The sequence below is a fragment of the Sciurus carolinensis genome, chromosome 7 (assembly GCF_902686445.1).
Source record: "Sciurus carolinensis chromosome 7, mSciCar1.2, whole genome shotgun sequence".
Taxonomy (NCBI): domain Eukaryota; kingdom Metazoa; phylum Chordata; class Mammalia; order Rodentia; family Sciuridae; genus Sciurus; species Sciurus carolinensis.
In genome coordinates this window covers 14,593,734-14,612,070 of record NC_062219.1, presented here as the reverse complement: position 1 = coordinate 14,612,070, position 18,337 = coordinate 14,593,734, and the positions used below count along the sequence as shown (strand labels likewise).

General features: G+C 38.6%; 1 protein-coding gene across 14 annotated transcripts in view; it reads right to left on the bottom strand.

The window, feature by feature from the left end:
* Positions 1–18,337, bottom strand: part of Syne1 (spectrin repeat containing nuclear envelope protein 1) — a 443,098-nt gene that overhangs the window by 77,664 nt on the left and 347,097 nt on the right. For all 14 annotated transcript variants that reach the window (XM_047557257.1, XM_047557256.1, XM_047557258.1 and 11 more), the window contains 11 exons: positions 16,693–16,893; positions 14,119–14,292; positions 11,352–11,483; positions 10,108–10,304; positions 9,304–9,436; positions 8,755–8,937; positions 7,261–7,410; positions 6,581–6,757; positions 6,017–6,172; positions 1,684–1,839; positions 340–510 (listed from right to left, as the gene is read on the bottom strand). In XM_047557257.1, the coding sequence (XP_047413213.1) occupies positions 340–510; positions 1,684–1,839; positions 6,017–6,172; positions 6,581–6,757; positions 7,261–7,410; positions 8,755–8,937; positions 9,304–9,436; positions 10,108–10,304; positions 11,352–11,483; positions 14,119–14,292; positions 16,693–16,893 (1,830 nt within the window). The remainder of the gene's footprint in view (positions 1–339; positions 511–1,683; positions 1,840–6,016; positions 6,173–6,580; positions 6,758–7,260; positions 7,411–8,754; positions 8,938–9,303; positions 9,437–10,107; positions 10,305–11,351; positions 11,484–14,118; positions 14,293–16,692; positions 16,894–18,337) is intronic.

Below are 18,337 nucleotides of genomic sequence, written 5' to 3'. Positions count from 1 at the left end.
ATGTTTGGAGAGGCAGCTTAAAAAGAGAGGGAAGACATCAAAGGCAATGGATCCAGTAAGCCTATTTGGATGTAAAATCATCTTATAAAACACCCTCATGGGAATATTTATATAATAGGATGTTAATAATCACTTGGTTAAGTACCAGCTAATCCAGAATTTGCTATCCACAAGCAAATCTGATTGAGTCACAATAAATGGGCTAAAATTAATTTTAAAGATTTTTTTAAAACATGAAGTGTAAAGTTATGGCCATATTTCAGGTGATGGTGCTGTTTTCTATTTTTCCATTTGCTCAGATTGAGAAGAATGTACAGATGCTTGGTATTCATTCCTTACCTGAAGGTTGTCTACCTGCACTCGCACAGCTTCTAAGGAGCCGGTCAGCAGGCGGAACCGGGACAGAGAATATCTGGCTTCCATGAGGTAACTGTTGATTTCATCAAAGGCCACTTTGTGATTGCTCCATTGGTCAAGAACCGACTTCAACAGAATCTTTAACTGCCCAACCTTTTGAAAAAGATGAACATTTGGGATGATTACATAATAATAGAAATGATGGCATATATGTCCACTTGCTGGAAAACATCTAAAAACCTCATCTGGGCTCCAGGCATTTTTAAGAAAGTGCTGCCTCAGAGAAGAAAAAAGGCCCCTGGCTACAGACAGGGGGAGAAAATAAGAAGGAGGCTGTCATTTAAACACGGGACCAGGAAAACTTCCATGAGCAAAGGCTCTGAGGATAGGGAAGGAATCATGCTATCCTTAAGAGAGGGTGTTTCACGCAGAGAGAACAGCAAGATCCTTGAGGAGGGGACACGGCAGCTGAATTCAAGGGTACTGGGAGACCATTGTAAAAGAAGCAAACAGAATCTCCAGAATATCAGCAAGAAAGGCCACAGAGAGAGGAGTAGGGGGCAGGGTGCAAGGCCAGATCATCTCCAGGCTTTGGTCTCATTCTGAACAAGACAAGAAGTTACTATGAGAGATGAACAGAGGAAGGGTGTAATCTGACTTCCATTTTAATTGGCACCTCCGACATGGAGACTGTTTTGGAGGCCACTGAAATAATCAAGGCAAGAGACGACAGTAAGTTAGACCTGTTTGCTAGCTGCCAAGGTGGGGATGGGGTTTGGATTCTAATCTATTCTGCAAGCACAGCTGACAAGATTTTCTGATGAACTAGGTACAGGTGATAAGAGACAGAGAAGTGAAGAATAATGAGGTTTTCTTCCCAGGTAATTAGAAGGGCAGAATTGTCATTAACCCAGATGGCAGACTGAGTAGGTTTGTGGGGGAAGATTAGAAATCTGAGCATGGAAGTTTGAGATGTCCCTTGGTCATGCAAGAGGAGAAATATACTGACTGAAGAGCTGTCTCTGTCTCTATCTTGAGTTCAGGAGAGAAATCAAGGCTGGGGACAGACACTGGAAAATTATCTGTGCCTAGATGGCTTCTATAGCTGACAAGGGATGGGCGATGTTTATAATAATGTTTATTATGGGAAACCACAGAAACGAGACTTTTGTTTTTTAAAGGAGGTTAATGAAATGGACTTAACAGTACAAAGAGATAATAGATTCAATAATTCTTTACTTGGTTACTTTAAGAAACCTCAAATACAGAGTTAGGACAAGAGCTGGCAAACACAGCCTTGGAGCGGGTCTCCACGAGCAGTATTACCATGTGGTCCAGATTTGCCCAGGCTTGGTTGAGCTCCCGCAGTGTGCTCACGACAGTGCCAGAGACTTCTTCCTTTTTGTTCTGAATCAAAGCAAGTCCATTCTGCTCAATTTTCTCTACTTCTTTTTCTTTTGCTTTAATCAAATCTTCCAGATCCTGAAAGATTTAAAAAATAGTCATTTTAAATTGTTCTATTATGGAACACTGGGGTGCACAGAAATTGAGCCATTACAATTTTATGTACTAAAAACCTGTTACACATCCAAAAAGATTATCATTCCCAAAAGAGGGTCTCTACAGTAATACTTCTTCCTCACACTTAAATGTGAAAAAATAGTCTTTTTATCTAGGGGAAATCAGCATAACCTAAAAAATGTGAAATCTGATTACCTACTAGATGAAGAAATGGCATCATGCCATTATTTCAAAACGTTGCAGGGAAAAAGATATACATTGGAAATGGTAATATGATTTATATTCTTAAATTCATAGATTTTGGTATTAGTATATGAGCCAAGGTCATAGGAAGAAATGTGACTGGGTGGTCTCTGAGACTTAGACACATTTCTACTGCTATTAAACTGCATCACTTTAGGTAAGTAGGAAATTTCCACTGGACCTCAGTTTCTTCATTTGGGAAATCAGAAAACTGGGAAAAAAATTTTCTATTATCCTCTTTTTCTAAAATACTCTGATGTTGTGTAATTCTTAAAGTTACAGACCTTTTCAAGATGCAAATTCTCATTTTCTTTGGGATGTGCATTTTCTACTCTCAGAATGAAATGTTGAAGAGAGAAGAATAAAATGAGGAAGAGATCTGGAGCTCATTGTTAACGATATATCATAGTCCTAACTTACATTTTAAGGCAAAAACTCAGAAGTGAAGCAGTCTGAGACTGCTATGAGCCCTTAAAGAATAAACAAAGGCAGGATCAAGTTATCTGATGTTCCTTCAGTCACACAGCTGGTGAAAGTGGGAGGGGGAAGCAAAATCCAAACGTTTACAGCCTCCTGCTCCCAGCCCCTGCCGAATCTGAAACTGCACAAGGTGCAAATTGTAGGTCAGAGTGACAAGTTACGACAGGTACATGCTTACATTCCCATCCTTAGGAGTAAAAAACAGATTCGAAAATCCCCAAATACTTTAAGTTTGGATAATGTCATAATTATGTAATAAAGATTTTTACCTCTTCTTATGACCTGCATATTAGAAATAATATTGGGAGTGGGTAGGTGTTGATATGAGGACTCTTATCTCTTCTTTCTTATTTATAATTTTTTTGCCTCTTATTCTTATTGCCTCTTTTATTTTTGTTTCTGTTGTGGTTCAACTTTTTCAACTGTTTTCACTTCACTTACAAAATAGGGATAATAATACATTTTCTGTTTACTCTAAAGGCATAAAATTAGATAAATATATATAAATATCTTTTAAGCTGTCAAAAACTAGCCAATTGTAAGATATTGTATTCAGCCATTTGGCATTCTGCCATACTTCAGTGTAAATCAATTTATTTTTTTCTCCCTTGAAATAGAATGAAGCTATTTTTATTTGGTGTGTGACTTACGAATTCATCCATTTAGCAGCTTAAAGAGAGCATTTTTGTTTTGCATCATTTCTACTTTATAATCTGTCAATATCATGACAGCTTTGATAATTGCTAGAGAATGAAGCTAGTGACCACTGAGATTACAGGTCCTTCATACAGTATAGAAAATATAAATACCTTTTTTTTAAAAAAACTTTTCTGTTTCTTTAGGAATAATTAACCACATGTCACAATTCTAAGTTATATGTACTAACATATAATTATTACATTTAATATTTATTAATATTTAATATTTTAATATATAATAATCATAAATAATCCTTCTGTAATATGTCTTTAATATAATTCTAAAACATAACCATAGAAATGAAGTTTATCTCCATTTATCTCTAGGTGTTAATGCTTTTCAGTGAGCAGTATTAAGCAACACATCTCAAAAATGCCCTGATCATGTATGTTGGTGTAGGAGCAGAATCAAGGAAGAAAATAGAAATGTATTTTTTTAAGGTGTGCTTTCCCTTCCTTTCAGTAATAATTAAAAGATGGTTCTGTTTCTGATCAATGAATTTAATCAGAAAGACCAAACCTAAGATTTTTTTGTTATAAAAAATCATTCTCAACTTGGATTAACTCATAAATATCATTTTCATGTTGCATTAAATTAATAAATCACCTCTAAAAGACTGGAAGCATATTCCAGATTTTTAAAACAAAATAAAGTTTGAATCCAGTCACTGATTTAAGTACACTGGCTTGAATTTCACACTTTAGTCCAAAGGCACAATTTCTCAAAAATGACAATAAATTTTATCAAGGTTTGTAGCATCGCCAAATAGAACCTTCCAGTTAAGCTATCGTGATTTATGCATTATGTTCCAAAATAACTGTGTGGGCTACTTTCTGTCTTTTTGGTTTCAAAGAAATGACATTTCATTTTAAATCACAAACTGGCATTGGTATATACAGCTTTTAAAACCACAATGTAAACTTTCTCTCCTTACATTGCCTGAACTGACCCTCTGGGAGACAAAAACTTAGATCCTAAAAGAAGCAAAACTTGGCCAAGCTTCAAGTGAGATTTTCCAGATAGCAATGTGTCTCTCTGTCAAAAATGGAAACAAAATGGAAAATGACATAAAAAAGTACATTAGAGAGAAATAAAAAAGTATAAGAAAGATAAAGAGAAAAGGAGGGGAGAAAAGGAAAACAAAGGAAGAGGAAAGTTATATCAAGGTAGCATTTCAATCTCCACAGTAAAGTCGCCCCAATAACACAGGAAGGATACACTAATCTTGCTAATGCTAACACTTAGAATTATCCTTTTAAATTAGTGAAAATATTCAAACTTAGGAACTCAACCAAAGGTATGACTTTTCATCCTTTGGAGTAAAATTTTCAAAATTCTGACATATTTACCGATTTTGGAATTTGTGACCCTAAATTAGAAGTATGACTGGTCACTAGATAGTTGGAAATGCTGTGCAGTTCTGATCTCCAGCTGTCACATACCCAACTTCAGATGCGAGGCATTTGAAAAATGATTATTTAAAAGTATTTCTCTTTTGGATGTTCTTTGTCATCTGTATGCACCTTCAAAATTACAGCCCATTAGCTGGGAAGCACATGGTCTTCCTTTCCTGACTCCTGAGGCTCTGACTGAATGCTGAAGTATAAGTTCTCTCATTACATGTGTCCCTAACAGAAAACATGCTGGAGAAGGTAAATAATTACCAAAGTGCTTTCTTTTCTAAATCTAAATTAGAGAAACAGATTTTGGGAAAGTTTTTCCATATGACTATTCAGTTGAGATTTTCATTGTTCACAGGGAACACTAAAAGAACAGTCGTAGCTTACCTGAGAATAGTGCAAGTTAGTACATTATCTTTAAGCCAATTTTATTACAGCATTAACTGTAACACTCACATTTCTTTTGTATACATAGGAATGCCTGAGGAAATGTTGAAGTTACAGGAAAATATTTGGAATAGACAGCTCGACCCTCTACCCTAATCAATAACAGAATAAGCAGATCTGTGAGCTTTCCTAGGTGACGAAACAGAGAGGAACAGAGTCTCCGGTTAAGCACATGCCCTCAAAGAGGAACAGAAATGCAATCAGGTCTCTGGAGCTGACTTCCACTTGCAGGAAATACAGAGGCGAAAAGTCAAGTTAAAGGCCACCTTTGGAAAATGCCCAGGCTAGTGTTGAACAGGGGCCAGTCTACAGTTTCTGTAACAAGTGAATGGTATCAAAAAAATATTATGGAGACTTAAGAGCTCCAACAAGCAAATATGCCTTAAGGAGACTGTATTCTTTGAATAAAAAAAGGATATTTTAATGGTAATTAAGGAAATATGATTAAGGGGTTGAATATGAAATAACATTAAGGGATTATTGTTAAAATTTTCTGGTGATATTATGGTTGCATAAGAGAATGTCTATTTTTCATAGATGGGTATGACAGCACAGAGGATTAAAATGACATGATGCCAGGGGTGTACCATGGCATCTTCATGAAAAAAGAAAGAATTTAGGCAAATGTGTTTGAAATCTTGGTAATGACTTTCTACTTACAAGTGTATTTGAATAGTTTTATAATTTCAAATTTTTAAAAGCAGGTGACAAAAATCCCAATAAACTCTTATCAGTTCCTATCATCGGTGAAATTTGTTACCAGATATCATTTTTAAAAAAAATATTTAACTTATAATTTCAGAACCTGTAAACTCCCGTGGCATGTGCTATGAAATTCTGAAATGATGCATGAGAAGCAGACCAGTTACCTGACAGTCTTTCAGTGTGTTCTGAATGGAAGCCTGGTCTCCAATCTGCTGCTGCTGCTTCAGTTTCTTTTCCTGGGTTTCGAACCACGTTTTTAGACACTGTACGCTATTTTCATATTCTGACCAAGATTCCAATAAGCCTTCCAACATCTGGATCTGAACAAACACAGGGAAAGGAAATTTGCACACATATTTTGAAATCGAATTGTGGGAAGACTAATTAGTCTTGCCACTATTTCCTACACTTTGAGAATTCTTAAAATGCCACCCATTGAAAATGTAATTTAAACCTTTACGTTTATCAAGTGCAAATCAATGTGCATTGTTGGCAAGCAAGAAAGAACTAAAATCAGCTGGAAGTAAAGGCACGGAAAATTTAGATGCCTCCGTAAAGAACACACGAGTAGTACCAAGAGTAGATAAGACGGCCAAAGGCAGTTGAGAGCTAGTCAAGTTCACTGCCATGGTCAAGAGCAGCCTGGGCCAGTGCGGCCCTACTACGTGGGCAATGAGTTTCCCTGACAGTAAGCCTGTCCTCTTGTAGTGTGGCAGCAGCAGTTGTACCTTCTCAGTTACCAAGCCCTGAAGGATTTGCCAGCTTTTATTCATCGCTCCGAGCTGCTCGGCAAAATCAGTCTTGTCACTACGCTTGCTTTCCACATCCTGACTGCTGATCTGTAGCACAGACTGGTTCACAAAATCGACCGTCAGTTGTTTACAGTTGATGTCTATCTTAAAGCCCTAAGAGAAGGAGGAAATAGGAAAACAAGGTTGCACATGTTATAATGTCTTATCGTGTGGGACAGAAAAAAGACATAGATAACAGTAATATCGATATTACCACTTTGTCTGCATGACATAATATATAAAATAATGACCCATTATTTTCAGAAGTTGAATATATATGTTTGCATATGTTATTCAAACACACACAGAGATATACATATTTAGGCAGAAGATACAGAATTTAGTCAATTACGTAACCTCACTGTAAAATATTTCTTAATTATATTTATTTTATGATCTCAATGATTTTTTCAAATCACAAAATTATTAAAAATCATTCCTAATGCTGGGCAACTTTTCTGTGCCTATAACTAGGGATTTAATTTTCTTGTTTTTGAACCCATCAGGCCACTATGTATGAAATACATGTTCCAAGATCAAATTTCATTGAGTTTTGGAGTTCTTTCAAATAGAATGGTATAAATATATGAGAGTTGAAAATAAAAATTGTTAATTACTTTGTACTTTTGAAGGTATTCATGGATTGCCTTGTAACCTATGGCATTTTTTATATCCTCTTCATCCTTGTGGATAACACTTTCCATCAGAGAAATCCAACCCATGACTTCAGAGATGGCATGGCGGGAGGGCAGCTTGTCCATTTGGAGCTGTCCATGTTGGAGAGAGAACAAGTTTCAGGCATTAAAATTCGAACCCTATTTCTGCTAACGCAGAACACATTAGTTCCCACCAACATACCAACAGAAGTAACACTTGTTCATGACATTTTTAGATCTTAGAAGCTTGAAATATCAGGCGAGCACTGAACAATACTAGTCATTTTATGCTCACTTGACATCTAATACTATAAACATTGTGTAAATATTATCTAATTAATCAAAACACCAGCAAGAAGAAAATATTATTCTTATTTTATAGCTAGTTTTGTGGGTTTTGAAAATGCGTAACTACAAAACATTTAACAGATGTATTTTATTAATTATCTTGTAAAATCTCTGTGTATTATAACTCAGGAATGTTAAAAGAAGAAAGAAAAACACTACACTACAAGCTATCATTTTCTAGATTTTTTGGCATGCTAATATTTATTCCAAAGAGCACAGCCAATTTTCTGAGTCTTTCAAATATACTTCAAATTCTGACTTTTACTTAATGTGTCACATATTTATGCATATACTTATAATACTTTGGAAGAGCAAAGCCAACCATTTTAAATATTCACAGATCAACTTGTGTGTGGTGGAAATGAACACGGGATCATCCTGCCTTCTAGGAATGGAAAGCTGCTGATTTGAAAAAATGGGGATATTCGCCAAACCCAGTGATTCCATGACACACAGAGGTGAAGCTCAAAAAGGAGAAGATGGAGTCTTTCAAATATACTTTCAAATATACTTTCAGGGGTGGTATTTCAGGGGTGTTTGGTGCACTTCCAGCTAAGAGGGGAACAATCATGTACCAAATCATATTTCTCTCCATAGCAGAACCCATATGGGGTGAGACTCTGTCATAGACTGTGTCACCTCGCAGCATTGCAGCCATCTTGGTTTGTGTCTATGCACTCTGTGATGTTTGTACAATGATGGAATGGCCCAAGGACACATGTCTCAGAGCATATCACTATCACAAAAGCATGCATGACTGTACTGACATTTATCAAGTGCCAGTTTTGCTTTTGTATGTAGGGTAGTAGATCTTTTACCAGACTATGTTCTACATCTTCATAAAATGAAGCTGCCCTCATTTTACCCAAGAGAAAACAAAGATTCCAACACACACACACACACACACACACACACACACATACACACACATTATCTGAGTGGGTCTTCGTAGAATAATTTTTAATATGTAATGCAGTGGGAGAGAGAAAAGACAAGTTGTGAGGCACGGGTAGTTTAAATTTGTGAGTCAAAACAGATTAATGTAGTTTTCCACCTACTCTGACTTACACTGATTATTACCAAATAAACCAATCCTTGTTTCCCTACCTGGTGGAGCTTCTCTTGTACGGCTGGAATATTGGTCAGCAGGTCAGTCCACTGACCATCAATGTGGGACAGCTCGGTACGCAGGGCAGCTGTGTCCACCTTCTTTAATCGAAGGAGCTGATTTCCGGTGCTTAGGACAGATGATTTCAGGGAAGACTTGGCGTCCACTTCTTTAGAAAACTCCTAAAAGAAGTGACATAGTTGGAATTAGGATTAAATAGCCAAGGCTTTCATTTCGGTACACAAAAAAATTGTTTTTCTACATATTGAGGGAAGTGTCATACAGAACCTTCTAGAGGGAAGTAAAAAGCATACATTTGCCCTTAAATCAAAGTGAACCGCTACTTGGAACTATTTGCAAAAGACAATGCTAAACACAAATAGAGCTGAGTCCTATTAGTTTGCTAAGTACTAAACACGTATAGTTAAATTCTCTACAGCTAAGTACACACTGACAGCTAGACTTCCTTTGTTCTGGGTATGGGTCAGGCCTGATCTATTGGCCTGAAAAACAAAATTGAGTCAAATGCCTTAGATTCTTTGACTTACCAGGAAAGCATTCAAATGATCACGGACCATTTCCAATTCTTGGGGGACTGTAACAGATTGCTGAGTCCAAAATGCCAGCCTGTCCTTTGCAGATTGTAACCAGCGAATCAGATCTGCAGATTCACTTTGATACCTGTGAGTATGTTAATGAGTCTGTTAAGTAAGCATCCAACCCTGTCTTCTGCTCACTCATGTTATTTGTCAATTCAGACAGTTTGAAAACAAGAGACCTGATAGATTGAGAACAAAAGTGCAGTAGGTTGGTGCTCTGAAATTCTTTTCTATTAATGTTTATGCCTTGATCAGGCCTGTCTCTGCATTTTAACTTCCCCATCTCTAAGCTGAAAAAAAAAAAATTTACTTTCTCTTCCTTTACATTGATACTGATTAGAAATATTAGATGGTGGCTATACAAAGTTCTTTGAAATAAAGGAAGAAAGTATTTCATTATGTAATAGCCATCTCCCCTCCCTGTATACCTCCCTTTGCTCCTGAGAAGCTGGCTTGCTTAATCAATATTTCCTCTTCTTTCTCTCCTTCTAAGGCATTACTGTGACCACCCAGGTACAATTATTAGGCAAAGGAAGACGACTGCTCAAAGGTAAGCTATGTTATGCACCTGCCTCCCTGCCCACTTTGAATTATGTGTTTATACAATTATATAAGAATCCAACCAGGGCTTTCTCTTTGTTATTATTTTCCAAACTATGCAGTTTTCCAAACTTGTCTATCTTTTCAAGTCAAGAACTCTTATTAATATACTGCAGTTCTTATCAAAAATGTGCAAAATACTCATCCTGTTACCTGGTCCAGTGTTTCAGAATTGTTTCCAACCTGTGAAGTTCTTTAGACACTTTGTTGGTATTATTTAGCCAGCGCTCTCCAAGTTGATTTAGTTGGCTTTCTAGATCTGAGCAGCTGATAGATAGCAGAAGTCGTTTTCCATCATCTAATACTTGATATAATTTGGGCTGGTATTCATTTAGGCTGGATTTTAAATGCTAAAATGATGAACAATATTGGGTTAAAAGTTTGGATACTATTTTTTTTTGTCTTTGAGAATTACAGTTTCTCTGGTGCCCATAATGTTCCCATTATCTATTATTCGAACATAAACAATTCACACCCAAGTAACATTGAAAACTTGAAGGTTTTATCACTCACTATCCCAACTACAGATGTTCTTTTTTTTTTTATAGTAATTTTAGGTGCATTTAAAACTGTCAAACATAATTAATTCGAGCATAGTATGACATTGATATAAATTACACAAAATTCTTGGTGGAGGCCTGGTGAAAATGCTTACAATGCTTTCAAAGTGAGTTCTCATTAAAAAAAAAAAAAAGAAGGGAGGAAGTAAAAAAAAAAAAAAAAGAAAGAAAGAAAGGCATTTTTTCAGTGGTGGGATGGACCCTATGGCCTCTGCATACCAAAGTGGTCTACTATTTAGCTACACCCTCAGCCCCCAAATCAAAATTTTGTGCATGGGATCGGGGATTGAACTTCAATAGATAGAGGAGTGCTCTACCACTGAGCTACATCCCAAGAGCTTTAAATTTTTGAATTTTGAGACGGGGTCTTGCTATGTTGCTGAGTCTGGCCACAAACTTGTGATCCTCCTGCCTTCGTCTCTGGAGTCAGATTACAGGTGTGTGCCACCATGCCTGGATTTTCTTTTTTTTTTTTCTTTTCTTTTTTTAACACAAGGGTGCTCTACCATTGTTTTTTATTTATTTTTTAATTTTTATTTTGAGACAGTGCCTCGCTAAGCTGCTCCAGTTGGCCTCAAACTGGAGATCGATCCTGCTTCAGTGTTCTGAGACACTAGGATTATAGGTGTGCACTACGGTGCCCAGCCAAAAAGACTTTAAAAAATATTCTATTATAAAAACACAGGCAAAATCTACCTATTTCCAACAATATCGATACCGTAAAAGAAAAGTATGACTATTTAGTAAAACATTCGATCAGAAGTTTGTTTAAATTCTGCTGAAATGACTGGGAAGATTCTAAAGGAAACATGGCCACCTGTGCCATAGGAACCAGACCTGATAGAGGCTCGTGCGTTCCATGAGCCTGTCCTCGCTCTCCTCCACCAGGCCCACGCTCGGGATGCTGTTTTCCACCACCTCCAGCTGTCTGCTGAGCGCCTGGCGGTCCTCGTCCAGACGGGACCAGGTCTAGAAAGGCAACATCAGTCTATGAGCTGAAGAACCCTCCTTAGGGAACAGTATTCCTCCTTGTGCACAAAATATGTGCTTGACAGATCCTCTTTACCTTGGGGATATTTGGGTTGGGGTTTGCTTTAGGGAACCAAAGATGGCTTCGAAGTCAGTAATCAGATGGTGACCCTCAAAAGCATTGTGAACAGACCTTGGTGACTGCAACAAACTAGCTCTATCACCATGAGTCATACTAAACTTCTCTGTACTTTTATCAGCATACAAAAAATGGGTATCCCTCTCTTCTCCATCACTGGTATTAAATGGAGTAATATATGCAGTTTCACTGGTGTCTGGGATGCCTGGTTCCATGCTTTACCCAGGAAGAATTTAAGTACAAGGAGAAGCATGTTTGCTTTTCATGTGCTGAGTGAACAAAGTATAATAAGTTTGTAAATAATACTTAAAAGGCAGACACTTAAAAATATAAATATCTAGTATAGCTATTGTGTTAAAGAAAAATACCAAATGACTTATTCCTAAATTCAGACTTCTTTTGTATTTGGAACAGAAAAGACTTTTAAAATAAATGTCAGTTGGAGTCTTTTCTAATTATTTGTAGCAAGATCAGCAGTTTTTCGACGTGTATGTCCACTCTGACATGCAGCTGGAGTGGCCACAGAGCACAACAGTAAACCCTTGCTTTTCCCAACATACCTACCAATTGCCAGGCACTGTTGGTGGCCTAGGGATCTAGTAGTGAATAAAAACCCTCAAAATCCCTGCCTTTCTGGAGTCTACATCCTAGAAAGGGGAGACAGGCCATCCACAGTAAAAATGAATCAAAAACAAAGAGTAAATTTCAGGGCCTAGGAGTTCTTGGGCCATGGGGGAATAAATTTGAGCTGAGCAGAGAGCGGGTCTCTGGGTGTGATCACGGGTGCTGCAGTTAAATGGCACAGTCTGGTCAATCTCATTGTAAACACACTTTTTAGTAATTGAAGCCAGGCAAACGCAGTGTGATTGCTGACTCTGCTCCCAATGAACCATGTGCCTTGGCAAGATATCGCTCCCAGGCTCATTCTTAAAATAGGGGTTCATGCTACGTCTTAGAGGGTTATGGCAAAAACTGGATGCATTCTTATAAATGCAAAATGCCTAGCTGGGAGATTGACATGTCCCTTAACAATGACTGTTAGTACAAGATTTCAGATGTTAACTTTGAAAAAAATTGATAAATTTCGCTCCAAATTTTAGCACTTTGGGGAAATCTATGTCTGGTATTTTTGGAGTTAGCTATCTATGGCGTTGTCCCAGGGAAGAAGGTAAGATTTAGAAAAATGTAAACATGAGATATAGATAATTCACAAAAGTCTCGGGGAGAGGGTAAGGAGGAGAAGAAAAGGGGGAGAGAGTATAAGTCCTCAAGCTCTCACAGGAAAGAGGAATGAGAAAGCTGGAACATTTTAGGGCAATTGATCTAGTTGCTGGAACAAAGAAGGGGACATGACCTCAATGATTTCTTACACTGACATGGGGTTCCGTGGCTGGTCAGTTAGGCTCTACTGAGCACCTGCTGGTGTTCAAGTTTACACACCTGTGGTGAAGCTAAGACCCAAGTGCAAGTCTGTGGTACTCTAGAGCCGTGCTCTCTAAAAGCTCTTTCTGTAAAAGAGTGTAAACATTTTAGCTTTGGGGATTATACGGTACCTACGGCAACTACTCACATCTGTCCTTGTTTTGTGAAGGTAGCCACAGATAATGTGTAACCAGAGAAAAGTTTTTATATGTTCCAATAAAATATTACAAAAACAGGCAGTGCACCATATTGGATCCATGGGTCCATCCCTGTTGTAGAGTCTGCACCTTCGTTGCAAATGAGATCCCTCTTCTTATCTACAGCCGGAATGTGTACAATCTTGTTTTCTGGAAAACTTTCCATACTGTACTATGCTTGGCCATTGCTTGCTTCTTGCCTCATTAGACCATGAGCTCACTGGGGGCAGTGTCCCCAGTGCCTGAAAATCTGGTAGCAGCTTGGTAAATGCTGAATGAATGAATACTCGATTCATTTATCTGTGATTAATGGGATGACTAAGTGGATGAGGAAATGAAATTTCACAGTGTCCCTTTGTGATCAGCAGGACAGCATATTCAGACCTACAACCAGAGGGAATGCCGCAAATGGATTCTCTGATCTGAACCCGGATTTTCTGATTTCAACCCAGAGTGTTCTTTGGCTTCTACTAAATGAATCCTCCATTTTCTGCTTTTGGAGCACAAAAAATGGACCCAGGTGGCTGAGCTCTGGCTTCTGGATCCTAGTGACAGGGCTTATCACAAAAGCAATTACACTGGGGACAGAACCAGTGATTTATTTTTACATTTTTTCATGCTCTTAATTAGACTCTCAGTTTGAATATTAAACCCCTAAATCTCTTCAGTATTCATCCAGCTGACTTACAACATGGTACAACGCATACCCAAATGCAAATAGGAAATACAAGAGGAACAAGCTAGCATGCAGCCATAGAAAAAGCACAGTCCTGAACCTGGTGGCCCAGCAAGCTCCAAGGTTACAGCAGGTAAACTTCATCTTTCCCGGAAGGTCTGCCCTGCAGTGGGGAAGGCACTGCATTGGCCATGGTCTTACCTCTAGAATGTACTCCAGCTCCACGCCTCTCTTATGAGCCCCTTTCAGCACGGCCGAGGCCTGAGCCATCAGCTCTGTATGGAACTGGGTTTCCTTTAGGACCGCAAAGCTGATGATCTTTCTGAAGAGCGTTTCTGTCAAGATCATGTGAGATTCCAGACCCTGAAAGTACTCCTGCAATTTTACAGTAGAGAGAGGTCAGCAACGCATTCATACACGACTTCCAGATAAAAACTGCTCCAAACATGAAATTGGACGGAGCTCAGTGAATACGTGAGTGGTACCATTCCAGCGCTGCTCACCTCGTTCTCAGACCAGGCACTCACCATTTCCTGAAGAGGCTTCCTGCCCAGACTGCGGCTCTGGTCTCCTGCCTGGCTCTTCCCCACGTCTAAGTGCATCCTGTACACGCTGTACAGCAGGCACTGTGGCCCCCAAACCCAACTCTTCATAGGTGACCAGCTGCTAAACGAAACTCCTCTGCCCTCTCCTACCTCATCCTTTGCAGTCCGGCCTTCCTTACTTCCCTGACACTGTCTCTCACTAAACCCAACACACCACTGGGTCCCTTGGTCACATTAGCCACCACACCCCATCTCTAGCCCTCCTTAAACTCTGTTCTTCTCAACATGTTCTCACATAGCACGGTCAATGACTCTCCTTCCATGGCTGGGTTTGAGACCTACTTTCTGAACTTCCTGAATGTTTGCTTATTTGTTGCTTCCAAACATAGTTTGATGTTCACTGATTAAATACATGAAATATTTTAAAATTTTCTTCATATTTTACCTCCACAGTATTGAAGGCCTTGCATGACACTCTGAACATCTTTGAAATACTACTTATTATGTGTAGTAGATTCTGGAAGATGGCCTATTCCATTTCCTATACCCAGCACCATGGATAGAATTGTAGAACTGGAAGTTGATAAGAACAGCTACCAGTAATTGTGTGTTTACTATTTGCTCGGTGCTCCATTAACTCTTTACCTGACTCATGTCATCCTTATGCTAAACCCATGGCTCTATGAGATAGGTAGCTTTGTTTCCACTGTACAGATGAGAATAGTGAGCTATTCTCACCGCATGTAACTCACTCGCAAATATCCAGCTAATCATAGCAGAGCTGGAATTTGAATTCATATCAACAACTATATCTATGCTTCCTGCCAACCCTGCAGAACTCTTCCTCAGAACATGGGTTTGTTAGTAGAAGCTAGAACATTATTTTTAACCAACAATTATTTTATCAAAGAATCTTAAAGTTGGAAGAGATCTTGGAGGTCATTTAGCCCAAGATGTGCAGAGAGCTGAAATTCCTCCCACAAGCTCTCCCTCCAACAGCCTTGGCTGGACTTCTCGTGACCACAGAGGCTTCTGCTCAGGGACAGCCCACTCCTTTCAGAGTTTTTCTTCTACTGAGCTTTATTTCTCTGTTATTTTTATTCATTGATCCTAGTTTTCCTTCTGGAATAACTCAGAATGATTTTTTATGGCTATGGTCAGACTTGAGAAAAACCAGCTGTGAACATTAAAGCAATGTTTTCAAAGCCAAATGATAAACCCCTAATAAATCATAAAACTTTGGATAAAAACCTCTGGGAAAAAAATAGCAAGAAATCCAATTCCCCTCCCCCAGTCCCCCAAATCCACCATTATAAACCACCAGAGAGCTACATAATGTAGAATATGTTAACCACCTACAACCCAGTGGGATTTATTTGCTTGTTTGTTTCCTTATAGGGAATTCCCATGGCCTGGGAAGTTAGGTTTCTGGACTTGGAAACTTTACATGGTCATTGCTAAGGAATGCAAGTGTTAGTTGTAGTGTGTACGTTCAACAGGTCTTCTTTTACTAAGCACTATTGTCCAATGTGAGTTTGGTCTTGGCTCACACTGATGGTGAAATTTCAGACTTACAAAGTTTGATTACATAGTAATAGGACTCAGTGTCCCCAGGAAAATCTCCTGGTTCACAGCAACTGCAGGAGCATGTGCTTAAAGGCCAGAGCTGAATGACGCATGCAAAAGACATAAACCCAAACCCAGGTTTGAGTGAGCAGTTCTGCTTTCCCAGAGCAGAGCTGGGAGTCCAAGGTCAGGGCAAGGAGGGCAGAGACAGCCCCAGGGCTAGATGGACAAAGGACCACAAGAGACACAGGAAAAAGCAGAGTTAAAAATGAAGCTGGCATCCTCTAAAGAGAGTCCTTGAATTTCTCCTTGCACATGGTTAATGTAGGAAGAAAGCCTTTCAATCCTGCTGTGGGACTGATAAGCAAAACTACTAGTAGAGCTTTTTTTAAAAAAGATTTACAAAATTATAGAAATGTATAATTACAAATTTAATTTAATTTACTAAATTATAGAAACATCATAATTTCTCTGTGATACCGAATGCTAGTGGGTTATATATATATATATATATATATATATATATATATGTAGCGATTGTTGTAAAGAATAAATTTTGTAAGTGGAAACTCATAAAAAGACTGAGGAGAAAAAGTTTTATGAAATACATATCAGGGTTAGAGAATGTTCTCACAACCACATTTTCTTTCTCTCTTTTTCTTACCTTGTGTTTGTGGAGCAGTTGTTGGATTTCCTCTTTGGAAGACACAGTGATTTTCTGGTCTCCTGCCATCTTCTCCCGTCCAGTTTCTAGCAGGTCAGCTAGATCTTGCAAGGCCCTTTCGTACTGGCTCTTGAGTACAAGATTTTGGTTCAGACCACTCTTTCGGGAGCCAATGGTCATCACCAGCTCATCATACATGTCCTGAGACACAGAGACAGTGACAATCACTCTCAGTTGACAGTCGGGCACCTCTTTCAGAGTGTGTTACTTGCCAGACCCACTGTCCAACCAAGAAAGTTCCTACAGGGATCCTCTGCCCGTAGATCACCTGCCTGTCCTTCTTATGAGCCTCACTTTGAAGACTTCTTTCAAAATCCATAAGTTCTGGGCCTCTGTTCCCATGCCTACGGTATGTGGCTTACAGGCCTATGGCTTTACATGGCTTTATACAAGTTCTCCCATTAATGTTGCTCACTATTCTGTTTGGTTTTTGTTTTAAATTTATTTTGTTTTCAATTAACAGGTAATAAAGCATGGAAGAGGAATTGAAGAAAAAGATCTGAATTCATAAGAATTTAATGATGGAGTCACTGGAGGAAAGGATCAAATACTCAATAATGTGGAAATAACTATTTTGGAGAAAAGTAAAATCAGAGTCTTATCCCGTGCTATATACCAAAATACAACTTAGATTGATTTTAAAATAAAGACAAAAGGGAAAAAAAAGAGAAGCTAACAATCTAAAAGAAAAAGTGTGCCTATAAAAATAAGCTCAATATTTTAAGATTCCAAAGTACATCAAAAAGCGTTCCCTAGAGATGGCAGGAGATAGATTTGACAACTCTATTCTCAGAAAAGCCAACAGCAGTCTGCAAAGAGATGTGAGCTTAAAGTGGTGAAAAATATCCATGTGGCTGAGGGGGTGTTAGAAAATACAATTTTAATTTTTACAGTGTTCTCAGAATTTATATAATGTTAGAAGAGTTGGACACAGTATCCTTAACATTTTTTTCTGCTAAACAATATCAGATTTTGGATTGTCTTTGAAATAAAGAGCTAGGGAAACAGAGGAGTTCAATGTGAAGAGAAAGACTTGCAGACTTAAAAGGCCCATGTTTTCGCCAAATGTGGTGAGTAAATAATCATTTAATCTGGGGAGACATTCCAGGAGATGAGGACGCGCCAAACAGAAAATTTACTGGAGGCACATAGACCTGCTCAGTGCACCATCTCAAGGATGAGCAGCCAGAAAGGTCCAGCCTGGAAAAGTTCAACCTTAGCATCACTGTGCAGCTGTGATGTTGGATTCTTACACCTGACGCTGAAGGTCTAGTGGGAAACTGTCTAAAAAAAGTGCAAAGCAGGGCTTTGGGAGTAGGACACTGTGCAATGCTAGATAAGGGAAGGAGGCAGTTAACATGAAAACGGCCTTTTGCTTGTAAGAGCTATTTCATGTTTGCCAAAAAAAGAACTTGTGACCTTGGACTTGACTCATACTACAATCCTCAATTGTTTTGCAATAAGGCATGCAGAGAAAACCGTGTGTGTGTGTGTGCGTGTGTGTGTGTGTGTGTGTGTGTGAGAGAGAGAGAGAGAGAGAGAGAGAGAGAGAGAAAGAGAGAGAGAGACTGTTCATATCTGTATG